This window comes from Equus asinus, chromosome 16, assembly GCF_041296235.1.
Source record: "Equus asinus isolate D_3611 breed Donkey chromosome 16, EquAss-T2T_v2, whole genome shotgun sequence".
Taxonomy (NCBI): domain Eukaryota; kingdom Metazoa; phylum Chordata; class Mammalia; order Perissodactyla; family Equidae; genus Equus; species Equus asinus.
Window position 1 is genome coordinate 50,700,556 of NC_091805.1, and position 15,151 is coordinate 50,715,706.

Genomic DNA, 15,151 nt, shown 5'->3' on the forward strand with positions numbered 1-15,151 from the left:
CGTATAGTTCCTTGCCTATAGGGGACTCTATAGAGAACAGAATATTGGCTGTGTTGTTACGATAAGAATGTATGACTTGGAATAAATAAATTTATCATATTTTTAAACTGTTGCGTGGAATTCTGTTTTATGGATAAATTGCTTTTCATTTGGCCATTCTCTCACTTATGGACATTTCGATTTTTTGCAAATGTGGACTTTAGCAAGACATTGGTGAGGTCTTTCATGATACCCTTGGGATTAAGATGGAGATTGTGTGCTTGGCGCTCAGGGTTTAGTAAATGGTTGAAGGATGGATCCGTCTCAAACTGGAGGGAGATTGTCCAGGAGAGTGTAGGGCTCTGCCTTGTCCACCATTCTCATCAGCAGCCTGCATGATGTGTCATTTGTGGATACCAGGAAGCAGGGAGAGGTGGCTAATACTTAAGTGTGCAGAATCAAGTCCTAAGAGATATAGGAAAGCTAGAATCTTGGGCACCCTGACAGGAAATTTAGCTAGAATACATGTCAGCACCCTGCATATGAGCCCCCAAGACAACTAAACAAGCGTTGGATGTAGAGGTATTTATAAAAAGCTTTCTAGGGGAGGAGACCTTTGGTTGACAATAGCACAGTGTGGTTAACAGTGGCATGGCTGATAGAAAAGGTAATGTAACTTTTGGTAGCATTAAAAGAAGTTTGGCTTCCAGAGCAAGAGAGGTGACATTCCTCATGCTCTGTATTGGTCAGACCCCCTGTGAGTATTGTGAGCAGTCGAGGGCTCCATACTTTACAAGACTAGAAGCTCTGGAGGTAGAAGGTGATGGTGAGGGGCTCATCTGTGCTTCCTAAGGTTGAAGGCACTGGGGTCACTGAGCCCAGTCAAGACTTGGGAGTCATAGTAGGGGCCTTCACATAGCTAAAGGGCAGTCCTCTAGAAGAGTCATGCTCTTTAAGGAGTGGATCCAGGGAGGACCAGCAGGTGCAAGTCAGAGGGGACAGATCTATAGATAGATCTGGCCCCAGATGGAATGGGTGGTCTCAGGAGAGAGCGAGTCTCCCATCACTGCAGATACACATGCAAGACTGGATAACACTCGGCCAACATGTGAGCATGATGGAGGTAGAAGCAGACGCCCTTTAAAGCCCTGACAATTCTGAGCACCCATCACCTCATGGGCTGCCAGTTTCTTTATCTCTGAAATGGTTGTTAGCAGTGAGTTCACTGTGCAGTTGTAGGAAATGGTGTAAAATTGTTAAGGACTGTGGCTTGTTACAGGAGCTTAGGAGAATACTGTAATTAAAGACGTAGAGTAGGCCAGGAGGCAGGGGGACACTTTGAGTAGTTGTGGTCGGGTTGGCTGGGGCAGCACTGCAATGCATGTGAAGGTTATCTTCATCATCCCCTTCTCTCCCTGGCACCTGGGGTCTTAACCTCTGCCCTGATCTGTCACCCAGGCCATTAATCATTGATTAGGCTGTTAGTGGATGACAACATCTGACTCCTTCCAGAGTATCATGATTTCAGAGCTTCCCCTTCATATCACAGGAGTTGTAGGGAGAGACCATCTTGTGCTCAGATGTTGGGGATGGACGACCCCTTTCCTTTTCTTTCTTTGTCACTGTCTGGTCACTCAGGGAAGGGGGATATCCTAGACCTTAGCTCTGCCAAGGAGCTTAGCCAGGTGGCTTCCCAACACCACCTGGTGTGTGTGGTGGGGGGAGAGCCCACCTATGCTGCCACCCTCAACCAGCACAGGCCCGGAGGAGCCTTGGTTTGCCACCTTAGAGCAGCTGCTGCCTCGCTCTGAGCCGTATGGCGCAGACGTGGTTTCAGGATAATTCTGGCAGCCTGCAGCCTGCTGGTGGTCTGAGTCTTCCAGGTCTTATGCTCTCTAATCTTTCTGCTAGAAGATTTTTCTCAATGGTGTTGCCAAATAGCAGGTTGTAACTTCAGAGATACGACTCATTCATGGTGGCAGGTCCCCTAGAATGTGTTAAGAGGCCCAAGCCAGCCAGGAGCTGAGCCTTGTGCTTTCTCATCAAGGTTTTCTGTGAGGAGCAGATCAGCATCTCTTAACAGTTTCTTTGTGGCCAGTGTTGTGATGAATCTGATGTTAGCCCAGAAGGATGGACATTGAACCTGAGACACCAGTTGTCACAGATTGTTTTGGGTCCAACTAATGTTTACTGAGGTCCGCTGTGCCAGATAGTGTGCTCACAATGACCCTGTAGGGTCAATATTATTATCCCAGTTTTACAGATAAAGCTCAAGATAATAGGACTAATAAGTGGTTGAGTCCAGCTCAGACTCCAGGTCTCCTGACTTCCAATCTGGTGCCCTTTGCCCTGTACCACTGCTGCTGTCTTCATTCCTGATCCGTGTTTGTTAAACAGTTCCTGTGCTGTATCACTGTACTGGCCTTTCTTGGAACAAAAGCTCTTCAGCATAGGCAGCTCCTATCTCAGTCTGGTAACTGGAAATCCTACTAGAGCAGTGCTTTTCAAGTTCTTTCCAGAACCTTAGGTTCTAGAAAGGTGCCATAGGTACATGGGGAGGGGACCCAGGGAGACAGCAGGTGGGGCTCTGGGCCTTCACCCCTGCAGCTGTGACCAGTTTTTATTTTGGGTTTTCTTGTGAGACTTCCTTGTGTGAGGGGGAGAGAATTCCAGTGCTAACCTCAAGAATTTGGCTGTGGGGTAGAGAAAGAGTGTGACCCTTCGGTTCCTTTGTTAGAGCCCCTTAACCTTGACCTTGTGCTCCTCCATCCACTGCTAAACCAAGAGGGCCCTGGAGCAGGACGGTCACCCTCTTGAGGCTGCCTTCTATGATACCAGCTAGGGGGTCGCCCTGGAACACCGCTTGAAAAGCTGGGCTTCCTCTGCTGCCCCAGCATCAGGAGTCTGGGGCTGGGTTTGAGGTGGGGAATCCCTTTATGCGTCTGCCTAGGGCTCCTCTCCAGGAATAGTGTTCCAGTGATGTGGACGCGGAATTGCTCCAACTTTTGCATATTAGGACATCTGACCCTTTCCAGGACACATCAGGACCCTACTCAGGCATGTGTCTCCTGGGCCCAGTGTCACCATTTCTACTCCCCCCAACATGGTCTCCTGATGTAAGAACCCCAACCCTGAGCTGAGGTCAGCTCCTGTCTGCCCTGGGTATCTAGAGTGAAAAATGAGAACAGGGCTTTTCTCAGCCTGATTTTTTTCCCTGAGTTATCTGCAGTTGCGTGAGATACTGTCTCTCTGAAAGAAGCTGAGTCAGGGCCTGTTGACCCCTGTGGAAGATGCTTATCTCCCACTCTCCCTATCTGCTCCCTTTAGCCTAGGCACCTGCACCAGGGGCACTGGGCCAGGCTCAGCCCATGGACCCTCCCTCCCGGCAGCCCCACACTGTTTCTTGGCTCCTGAGAGCCCAGAGGCGATACAGTTGTATGAACTCGCTCCATGAAACTCAGCTTTGTGACCTCCATAGGTGTTCTCGTCCTCTCCCCACTCCACACGATAAAAAGTACATCTGGATTAGAGATGAACAGGGCCATTATTCTAGCTAGCCTCAGAGCCAGCAGACAAAGAAGACGTGTGAGAACAAGGGCAGGGATCCTGTCTCCTCCCCTGGACATTTCATTCTCCCCGCTGAGAGGTGAGTAAGTTGTATCTGAGGGGAGCAGCCATGTGGGCCTGCAGTGGTCATGAGCTTGTGATCCCCTAGGGCATGGGGGAGGCAGCCTCTTTCCCCAAAACCACCACTGATGTTTGGGGTGGGGCCCACTTGCCTTTCCGTGCTCCATAAAGCTGATGATGAAAAATGTGATCCAAAAGCTATACCTCATTCATAACCATTTTCAGTTTCTTCTCTGGAAGTGCTGAATTTGATACAGAAGTCTTCTTTGCCATTATTTTCTAAAACAACTTTTGTATTTCCCTAATTTCAAAAGAAATTCATGATCAGTGGTGAAAAGTTGAAAAGCATAGGAAAGTGTAAAGGAGTAAAACAAATTCCACCGCTCAGAGATGACCACTGTTGAAATATTATGCTTTATGTTCTTTGTGTTTTTTTATTTATTTATTTTTTGCTGCGAAAGGTTCCCCCTGAGCTAACATCTGTTGCCAGTATTCCTCTATTTTGTATGTGGGTTGCTGCTACAGCGTGGCCATGGGTGGTGTAGGTCTATGCCTGGGAACTGAACCTGGGCTGCCGAGGCAGAGTGTGTCGAACTTAACCACTAGGCCACTGGGGCTGGCCCCTTTCTGTTTGTTTTTGTTGAATCCTGGGCCAAGTCTGAACATTCTCCTCTCAGGGTTGAGGGAACTTTCTTTTCAAGGAATATTGAATTGTTGAATGTTCTAGCTGGAGATGACTTTGAGATCATTCAACCAGCTCCTTTACTTAGGGTTGAAGTGCACAGGGCACTGACTTGTACCTTGATACACAGTTGACCTTGACAGTGACAAAGGCAGGACTCAGGTCCAGCCTCCTGGTTCAGTGTCATATCTTGGGTCCTGCAGGCCCATCCAGCTCAGTTGGCTGCCATGCCTTCTTGAGGACATTGATGCCTTTGAGATTCTCGTGGCTCCCACCCCTCTTTTCCCCAAGTCAGTGCTGCCAACATGGGTCGAGCTCATGGAGAGAGCCCTGGGAAGGCCTCCTGGGTGGACTGGGCGGGAAGTGGATAAGTCTTTGCTGTTGCAAGAGAGACGCTTCGTGCCTGGTTGAAATCTCTTCCCAGCTGCTTGCGCTGGCTCAGTAACCTTTAAAGCATTGCCCTTGAGAGATGCGTGACTGGCACCTAAGACTGTTTCTGATGTAGGAGAGGAGAAGTTTTCATCTCACTCCAACCCCGTTTCCTCAAGTGGGTCTGTGGGCCTCCCCGCTTCCCTCCTCATTAGAGGCTGGACACTAGGACTGCAGGCTCTGGAATCAACAATGGTTTGTGTCCCAGCCCTACCACTTGCCAGCTGTGTGACCTTGGCTAAGTCATTTAATCTCCGTGCCTTAGTTTCCTCATCTGTAAAATGGGGAAATAATAGTTCCTAACCCATCAGGTATGAGGTAGATGAAAGCATCTGACATCCGGTAAATGCTAAATAAATGTTCGCCATGATTAACTATGACTACACATCCTTTCTTCCTTCTTCTGAGCTTTGTCTTCTCCAGCTTTCCTCTTCCCATCACCAATATCCAGTGACCTTTGGCCAGTTTCATGAGGTTGATGAAGTTTATACCCTTGGGCTTCCTGCCTGCCCCTGTCTCCTAGGTCAACCTTTCTTCCTTCTCAGCAACCTCATGGAGGTCCTTCTGGGCACCCCTCCGCCAGCCGGCCCAGACCAAGGTTCTTTCTGGGTCCTTCTCATCTACAGTGCCTTCATATCTCATTTTCCTCCTCTCAGTGTCCTTGGTCCCCACTCTAGTCAAACCTGCCTTGTGGAAAGGATCTGCTGTTATCATTTACACCTCTGTGTGATGAGTCACCAAGTTATGCCTTCCAGAACTGGATGCATTTTAAGCCTTATCGAAAGCAATTTCAGGAAAGAGGACCACACTCTGTCACTGGTGTGTCAGCACTGGGGTTTCACCCCTTCCCCAGTGACCAGGCTTGGACAACCCCCTTATATTGTGAGAAGTAAACTGGTGTTCGGAAAGGTATAGCAATAATGCTTGGTATATGGTAAATACTCAATACGTGGTTGCCATTATTAATAATACTAATAAGTAATAATGACATTTACTCCCTCTCTCTCGCTTCTGACCAGACTGTGGGGTACGACCCTATCATTTCGCCAGAGGTTTCGGCCTCCTTCGGCGTTCAGCAGCTGCCCCTGGAGGAGATCTGGCCTCTCTGTGATTTCATCACTGTGCACACACCTCTCCTGCCCTCCACCACAGGTGGGTGTGTCCCTACCTTGTGGTTGGCCACAGAAGCCACAGATCAGATTGGGTGTGTCCTCAGTCTGGGCCTTCTGTAGATGCCGGTGACTAGCTATGGGGAGGGCCCTGCCCAGGGCCCTCGAGCATGAGCATAGTGAGGCTTTGTTCGATGGCCTTGGATCAGACAGAGGAGGGGGGAGCTGTCTGAAAGTGCACGGGGTGTCTGGGTGAGCAGGGTCAACGTGTCCAACCAGTGACCCTGGGGATACTTTCTAGGGCCACCACAGGCCTATCTGATTCTGGGACCCACATGAAGCACTGATATCGCAGGGACTTCTAGTATGTTTCTAAGCTGAGTCTGGTCCAAATCCAGAACAGAACATCTGGGAAGGGAGAGGTGAGACCAGCAAGGCTGTTGTCCCTCAGGAAGGAGGCCTATGGGGAAAGAGCTGGTGTGGGGTCAGGGGAGGGCCCCCAGAGCCTGTGCCGGGCCCCTGGCATCCCGGGCACTGTCACCTCAGGAGAGCTCTTCCCTCTCTTCCAGGTTTGCTGAATGACAGCACTTTTGCCCAGTGCAAGAAGGGGGTGCGCGTGGTGAACTGTGCTCGGGGCGGGATTGTGGACGAAGGCGCCCTGCTCCGGGCCCTGCAGTCGGGTCAGTGTGCTGGAGCCGCGCTGGACGTGTTCACGGAAGTAAGTGCCTGGCAACCGGCCAACAGTGGAGGAGGGGAGAGGTGAGAGACAGAGGGGCTCAGGGTGGGGAATGCCCAGCATGGACAAAGGCCTTCGGTTTACTGTCTCTAGTGTCCATGGTAAGTGGGAGAAATTGTGTTGCCAAAAATAACCCTTTGTGGTTCGAGGAGCCCTTGCAGAGGTTGGTACAGAGGCAGCCATGTTGTCTTCTGCAAAACCAAGATTTTAACTAGGACCCAATTCCTGGTCTCAGGCCCCTCGACTGCTGCTATGTTGATAACTTCAGGGAAGACAGAGCAGCAAATTAGTTCTGAGGTGGAGGATTTGGGGCAGGGAGAGAAGGGTTTAATGTACAGATGCAGGTCTCTGATGAAATGATTCCCATTGCCAAGAAGAAAGTTCACCCAGTGTCCACAGGCTTTCCTTTCGTCTCTTCCCTGGGAGGGAAGAAAGCCCAAGGATAATTGTTAGTAGCATTCCCTGGGTCCCCAGGGAGGGCCACTCTCCTTAGGTCTCTCTGCAGGAGTGAGAGACTCAAGCTCTGCTCCCCCACTCCCCCCACCCAACACTTAGACCAGATGGAAAGATGAAGAGTGCGTTTCCACTTGAATCCTGTCAGCCTCTCTTAAAAATCCTGACCCCAGCATCAGAGATCCACGGGAAAGAGCATGGGCTCTGGATCAGGCAGTGGGGGTTTGCTGGTTATGAGCTGAGCGGCCTTGGCAAGTCCTTGGCCTTCTCTGAGCCCCATAGTACTCACTATCTTTCCCTGCCCAGGGTTTGTACTCCTGGTCATCTTTCTCAACTAATTGTAAGCTCCTGGAAGGCAGGGTGTGCCTGGCCCTTCCTGTATTGCCGTCTCCCTAAGACAGCACCTCCCTTGCTCTGCTCGGCCTTCTGACCGGCAGCCGTAGGTCTGCGTAGCCCAAATCCAGTAAGAGCCGACAGAGCCCTGGGGACAATAACCAGAAGAGAAGAGGCCTAAGTAACATTCCCAAGGGCAGCACAGTGTGCTTAGCGAGCAGAAGGGGTGGGAGGGATACTGGGGGGCGGTAGAGGTGACCAGGTGGCCTGCCAGCCTTGGTGAGAGCCACCGTGTGGAGTGCCCGTGAGGAGCATGACACTGTGCTAAGACCTGAGGGGACGTGCTGCATGGATGCAGAGCTGATAGTTTCAGGGAAAAACCACTAACAGCAACAATTCCTACCACTGGAGGAGAAACTCCTGTGTTACTGGAGTATTGTCTCCACAAAACGGCATGAGGAGGGTAGTATGAACCCATTTTATAGATAGTGAAACTGAGGCTCAGAGAGATGGATATTTGCCCCAAAGGCGTGTGAGTGGTAGAGCTGAGATTTGAATCTGGCCTACAGCTCTGCCCACTCTGCTGTGGTGAAACATTCATGAGGAAGCCGTTATGGAGTCCAGTGCCCACCTTGACAAAACAGAAGCAGAAGGCAGTATCACTCCTGCCTTCCCCCCCACCCCCTCCTCACACCCTGGGGCAGTCCATAGCAGCCAACCAAGAGGTGTCTCTTTCTGGGTAGGAACCACCGCGGGACCGAGCCTTGGTGGACCACGAGAACGTCATCAGCTGCCCCCACCTGGGCGCCAGCACCAAGGAGGCCCAGAGCCGCTGCGGGGAGGAAATCGCCATCCAGTTCGTGGACATGGTGAAGGGGAAGTCTCTAGCGGGGGTTGTAAGTATCACCATGTGGGGCTGGGGCCTGGAAGGCAGAGTGAGGAGTGGGAGGAGGGCGTCCTGTTGATGGGAACGGTGACACCGGGGTGAATGGTGGTGTGATGACCAGATTCAGTCATGGGAGCAGAAGATAAGGGACTCCACTGGAGCCAGGCCTCTGGGTGGGAGGCAGGAGCGTCCCTATCTCTAGCCTTGGTAGCCAAGGCCTGGCACAGGGAGCCAGCTTAGCCTGTTATATTGTATCCTTGCTGCAGAGACTGGCTCTTCGCGGGGCCCAGCCTCTGGAGAAAGGCTCCTTTGTTCTCCACATTCCCTGGGAATGAAGGAGTGTGGCTGGGGTGACTGCTGGACGCTGGGGGTGGGAGCCCCATTAGGGCATACTCACCTCATAAGCTCCTCCTAGCACTCCCTTCATCGTGTCCATCTTAGAACCCTGGGCAGGGACTTGCCCTGTCCTGACAACCTGCGCCCCTACCACCCATTATGAACACTCCATGCCAGCTGGCCCCCTTACTTTTCCCAAATTAGGGCTTAATGTCCCCACGTCTTATCTTTGCTCACACTGGGCACTTCGTGGCATGTATTTCTCCTCCAAGCCTAACCTATTAGACTTCAAGTCCTGTCTCACTCATCTAGTCTTTGGATGTTACTTAAACTCTGTTGGGTACCAGACACTCATGGCCCTTTGGGCACACAGATATGAGTAAGGAAGGCACAACTCTTCTCCAAGGGCTCGCCACCCCTTCACAAAGACTTGCTTGGCCTTTCCACCTCCATCTCAATCTTTTCACAATGAACCACATTCTCTTGCTATTAAGGTTTCTTGAGTTTCTATCTTTTCTCCTTAACTAAGTTCTAGTTTCTCTGAAGGCAAAAAACCAGTATGGAAGCTTTTCTGCGGCTCATGCGGCTCTGCCCAGAGCATGTAATCAATACCTCGGTGTTGACTGAATGAGGGTTGGCGGGGGCTGGGCGGTGGTTCCCGACCCTCAGCACAGGAGTGTTCACTGCTAAGGACAGACTATGGCAGGAAAATCACAGGATGCTCTGTCCAGCCCTGCCAGCCTGGTGTGAGAGCCCAGCTCTCTAGGCCCCCTTGCCGTCTACATCCTGAGAAAGTAAAGGAGCCACCTACTGCCCTGTAGGGGGACCCCTCACAGGTGTAATAAGCAGGACTGCAGAGGCTGGTGACGGCCACACGTAGGGGGCACGGAAACACTTGGTCTGTTTGTGTCTGCACCTCTCTCTCTTTACTGTGTCTGTTGGCTCTTCAGGACAGGGCACGCTTTCTCATTCCTTGTGCACGTCGTAGGCCTCTGAGCGGGTTCCTTCCTCCCAGGAAGTGATGCTGATTGGGACCCAGGCTGAGGTTTGAGCTGCAATCCAGGCTTGGCTTTTCCCTTCTCCCTTTTCACAAGGTGGGTTTCTGCCCTCACTGTTGCATCCTTTGCAAGTTACTCACATTGTCATTAGGTAGCAGTGGCATTCCAGGCCCTTTCATGAAGCGGACTCCTTAACACCACCTCCATCAAATGGAACCATAAAATCTCCCCGTCTTACTTAAGAGGTAAAATCTCTTCGTCAAAATAAACTTAGGCAAATTTAACTCTCCACACCAAGCCACTGATGGTCTTAGCGTAAGCATTCGGAAATAAAGACATTTTTATCACGTGGGAAATATCTCTCTCCCTAATTCTTTTCTGCATCCTCTCCAGTTTGATTCTGTTCTAACCTTTGACACACAAGTAACCTTAGGGTCAGGTTGGTGCCCAGAGGCACCCAGCTCTTCCTGGAGCCCTCCCTCTCGTCTTCTAGAGAAGATTGAGTACCCTCCTTTTGTTCTGCAGACCTGCGACCAGCCCCTCCCTGGGGTTGGGCTGTGCCGGCACAGAGGACCAAAGCACAGCCTGATGTCTGCCCTCTGGGGCTTCTTGGTTGCTTACTTTTCTTGCACTTTTCTTCCTCAGGCTCTCGCCCAGCCAGTTGTTGTGTGGCACTTCAGCTCTGCTCCCAGCAGCCGGCCTTCTCTTGTCCACTCCCGACCACCTCTTCCTTTCTGAGCCCCTTGGAGAGGGAGGGGCCCTCTCACCAGGCCGCTGCCCACACAGAGGCTCTGGGGGGAAGCCCTGCCTTCTTGGTTGTCCCCAACATCATGACACTCTCTTTAATTCTCTGCCAGTTATGTCGTTATGAAAACAGGAATGGAAGAACCATGCTTTCTTTTTTTTGCATCTTGTAGCCGTCTGTTTGATTTGCATCAAACCCCAGATTTCTAATGAAATCCTTCTTAGATGGTTCCCTTTGCAGGTTGCCTACAAAAGAAGTGGGAGTCTAGCCGGCCAGACCTAGACTTAGAACTTTAGAAGGATTTGTAGCTTCTGTCTCCTTCAACTGCCCAGCATTCCTGTGGTGGACTTCACAGGGGTCAACGTTTGAAGTATGATAGGATCACCAAAAGTATATAAATCCAGCTTTATAAATTGTGATATTTGGTCAAAGTGTTTAGTGACAGTGAAACACTCAGATTTTTTTTTATCAAGATAGAAAATAAAAATGAAGAGAAATTAGGAATGCCATCCCGTAGAGACCTGCCACTTTATGTCCAAGTGATCCATGACTCCCCATACATCTTATGTCAAAGACCCACCTTCCTATTGTGCTGTCCAGATTCTTCCCCAGCCCAGGAAAAAGAAGTCTCTTGTGGAGGGCTGGGGCTGGCATAGTCCAGGGAGGGGGAAAATGCCTTTTTTCCTCCCTTATGGCAAATTGCAGTGGTCTTAACCTTTTCTGCCCTTTTCTGGCTCTACAGCTCTCCTCAGCTATAGGAACGAGCTGTTGTCTTGGTGGCTGATGGAGGTTGTCACCCCCTAGACACCCAAAGCAAGGGTTGCCCCGTGCCTTCTGCTCTGCACGTGGAGCTGAGTCTCGGCAATAAGACCTTGTTGGGGAGCCAAGTAGGACAGGTGTGCCCTGCCCCACCTCCTCCTGACTTCAGCCCTGCTCCACCTGTCTCCGCAGGTAAACGCCCAGGCCCTTACTAGTGTCTTCTCTCCGCACACCAAGGCTTGGATTGGTCTGGCAGAAGCTCTGGGGGCACTGATGCGAGCCTGGGCTGGGTCCCCCAAAGGGACCATCCAGGTGGTAACACAGGGTGAGCTGGGGATACTGCAGAGATGGGGGAAGAGGGGCATGGACTCTGCACCCTCCTAGGTGTGTCTGCTGCAGGTCACAGACAGTGAGGGACTCAGAGGTGACCCTGGTTTTGTGCTTCCATATTCTGACTGAGAATGTCTCACTTGCTGCTGAATAGGGACAGAGTGGGAGGGCTACAGAAAGTTGGGGAATATACTTAATTTTCACAAATCATGTTTATGCAGTATTTTTAAGATGTATGTGTTTTGGGTACAAGACAGACCCCCACAGGAGACGGAGCTTCACTTGAGAGGCAGGGGATTGGTGGAAGGAGTCCTGGATTAAGTGACAGGACCTCTGATTCTGGTTTTGACCCTGTCGCTTACCTGCTGTGTGACTTTCCCTTCTCTGAGCTGTGGGATCTTCATGTGTTAAGTGAGAGTTGGGGCGGGAGTGCCAGATGAGGCGGCAGGGACGTTTTCTGCTCTGTGACATACTAAGGTGGGCCCTCAGACAAGCTGATGGTCCTTGGGGGAGTTTGCTCAGCCGGGGAGTGGGAACGAGGGCAGTGCCCTCTGTCTGCCCCTTGGCGACTGAGCGGGCTCGCCTTTGCTGCATTCCAGCCCTGTGTCGATGTGCTTGAGAGACCAGGGAGGCTCCAGTCCCCTCTACCCTGCAGAAGCTTGTCTGTCCGTTGACTGTTGGGAATCTACTCACTTGTGGAGAGATTGGGGGTGGGAGCAGGTGGACCCTGAGCATCGCCAGTACCAGTGAGGGCACAGCCAGGGATCCCTGCCGGCCTGGGTGCCCAGGCCCTGGAGGAAACGAGGCAGGAAGTGGGCAGCAGTTGCTTCCCTTGCCCCTTTCTGCTTCGATTTCCTGAGGCTGGCAAGGGCATGAGTGCCAGGTAGGGTGGGAGTAGGGCATTTTTCAAGTGTCCCCTCAGGGAATAGCAAGCAGCCAGGGTGGCCAGGCCAGGGGCAGGTTTGCGGGGGCAGTGGAGTGGAGCTGAGCTTTGGAGAGGAGTTTCTTAGCCTGGTGTGGCGTGTCCTGGGCATCCAGGCCAGGACTCTCATTGTGTCTCCCCTGCTGGCTCTCTACACTCTGGACAAAGCAGGACTGCCCAGGCAGGCTGGGGTTGGGCCCCAGGGCAGTAAGGAGCCTGTAGCCCAGAACTGGGTGCCGGTGGTCTCCTGCTGGCTCCTGTGCTGCTCCACAGCCCTCTTATGGTCACTTCTCTCTGTCCCCAGGGACGTCCCTGAAGGACGCTGGGAGCTGCCTAAGCGCCGCAGTCATTGTCGGCCTCCTGAAAAAAACTTCTGATCAGACGGATGTCAACTTGGTGAACGCCAAGCTGCTGGTGAAAGAGGCTGGCCTCAATGTGCGCGTCCCGCCCGCCTCCCCTCCCCTCCCCACCCCCATCAGCACCGTCCTTCTCCCCCTGCGTTTTCAGAGCAGCTCACTGCCCTGCTCATGGCATGGGAGCCGGGGGTGTGCGTCCTGCTGTGGGTGCTCTCTCCCTGTGAGAGGTAGCCATATTTCTTCATCTGCAAATGGAGGTACTGCCTGCCTCTGAGCGTGGCTAGGAGTGAACTCATACTCAGAAAGTGCTATCTGTATAAGTGCTCTGTGAACAGGAGGCGGTAGCAGCACCCCCATTTCACAGCTGAGGAAACTGCGGCTGGCAGGAAGCTGGGAGATAGCCCAGTGCTCTCAGCCTCTGACTCTCCATCCAGTGCTCCTTTTACTGTAGCCCCCGGTTTCTTGATTAGCTTGCAGACTCTGTGAGCTTGCAACACTTCCTCTTAGCCTCTGCTGTCCCTCACAGCTCCCCTTTGGCATCTTCTCCTCTGGTTCCCTGTTTAGATCAAAGTCTGTGTCTCAGCCAGTGGGAGCTGGCAGAAGCAGTGGGCAGCAGAGCTCCCACATCCCCATCCTTCTCTCCCCTCCACTCCCATGTCCCACTCAGGCCACTGATGCTGTGCAGGAACCAGCGAGTCGGAGCAGGAAAGGCCAGGCTGGGTCAACCTCCATGGCAGGCCTGCTAATCCTGGTCCTCTCAGCCCTGCCTCCCTCCCGCCATGCTCCTCCCCACTTCCCACTGCTCCCAGCCTTTACCTGTACCTGGGAGATCTCTCCTTGTCCTCCCGTTAGGGAGGCAGTGGCTGTCGCAGGAAGCTCATGCTCAGGGCACAGGCTTAGTCCATTTGCCCTCTTCTCCGGCCCTGAATTGCTGAGCATCTTGGCCAGGCTGAAACCCTACAAATCAGCCGTTAGGCTGAGGGAGGAGGTGGGCATAACTGCCCCTCCTTGCCTTCTCTCTGCAGATAACCACCTCCCACAACTCTGCTGCACCAGGGGAGCAGGCCTGCGGGGAATGCCTCCTGACCGTGGCCCTGGCAGGTGCCCCCTACCTGGCTGTGGGCTTGGTCCAGGGCACCACACCTGTGCTGCAGGCCCTCAACGGAGCTGTCTTCAGACCAGGAGCGCCTCTCCGCAGGGGCCTGCCTCTACTCATGTTCCGGGCTCAGGGCTCCAACCCTGCGATGCTGCCTACCATGATTGGTAAGGAGGGGCCTGTAGGGCTGGCCTGTGCCCTTGAGGCAGGGGCGGGCATGTGGGGTGGTCCTGTCCTAGGACTGGGCTGTGTGGACCTTTACCTCTTTCAGTCCCTTTCCATGGCTTAGGGCATCTCTGGATCTGCAGCATACAGAGGGTCTGTCTTGCCAGTTTCCAGAGCATTTGGGGAGCAGATGTGGAGTTCAGAGGGAAGGTGCCTTATCTAAGGCTGTAGAACAGCGTGGCAGGGGTAGGACCCCAGAGCCTCCATTATTAGCTGGGCTGCTCACCCTGTTATGCACACAGTTTAGATCTGCCTGTGGAGCCGTATCATAGCAAGGAGCTCAGAGCCAGAGTGCAGGCTTCCTTCTCCTGACCGCAGGCCCTGGTGGCCCGCGTGATCACACAGAAGCCTGTCAGGGCATCCCCTCCAGCAGCCGTGGGCGTCTTAGACCTGCCTCAGTCCCCTGGCGCCCAGGCCGCTGGGGGTTTTAGAGCACTTCCACATTTGGCAGAGAGAGTGTCCACAAACCTCAGAGGGCCCAATTTCACCATCCTTGCCAGGAACTTCTCCCTTGCTTTCTTCTCTTGCTGTTGGTCTGGATAAAACTGGCAGCCAGCAAGTCAGGAGATTGTTCTAGCTCTTTGTGACTGGATCTTCCCTCCCTGACTTGCCTGATGGTCAGGGTGTTCTGAAGAGTCTCCGGAATAGCGTGGGAAGATGGGCAGGCGCCCTGTTGATCCCTCTCTCAGCTCTTCGATTCTGAGACCATCATCTCTCATTGCACTTTGATCCCAGGAGTCCAAGACTTCTGACCCCGCTGCCAGCCTCCCGCTTCTCCTTCCCCCATGCCCTGTGCCAACCAGGGTTTCTTCTACTTGCTAGGCCTCCTGGCAGAGGCAGGAGTACAGCTGCTGTCCTACCAGACCTCAGTGGTGTCCGATGGGGAGCCCTGGCATGTCATGGGTATCTCCTCCCTGTTGCCCAGCCTGGAGGCGTGGAAGCAGCACGTGACTGAGGCTTTCCAGTTCCACTTCTAACCTTGGGGCTCACCAGTCCCTCACGGGGGCTTTTCTGAAGAAGCTCGCCCACTGTGATCAAAGAGGAGAGGAGATCCACATTCCTGAGGCTGACACTGCTTATGCTGCAGACCTCTCCTAACCCCTGTAGTACTGCAGTGACCACCTAATAAAGAGCCTACCCCACATCTCTG

The 15,151-nt window shown here is 52.7% G+C and overlaps 1 protein-coding gene across 2 annotated transcripts in view; it reads left to right on the forward strand.

Annotated features, from left to right (window-relative positions):
• Positions 1-15,151, forward strand: part of PHGDH (phosphoglycerate dehydrogenase) — a 35,163-nt gene extending 20,012 nt beyond the window's left edge. For both annotated transcript variants that reach the window (XM_014831047.3, XM_070487152.1), the window contains exons 6-12: positions 5,737-5,869; positions 6,396-6,544; positions 8,092-8,244; positions 11,265-11,397; positions 12,629-12,759; positions 13,706-13,943; positions 14,824-15,151. In XM_014831047.3, the coding sequence (XP_014686533.1) occupies positions 5,737-5,869; positions 6,396-6,544; positions 8,092-8,244; positions 11,265-11,397; positions 12,629-12,759; positions 13,706-13,943; positions 14,824-14,978 (1,092 nt within the window). In that variant the 3' untranslated portion in view covers positions 14,979-15,151. The remainder of the gene's footprint in view (positions 1-5,736; positions 5,870-6,395; positions 6,545-8,091; positions 8,245-11,264; positions 11,398-12,628; positions 12,760-13,705; positions 13,944-14,823) is intronic.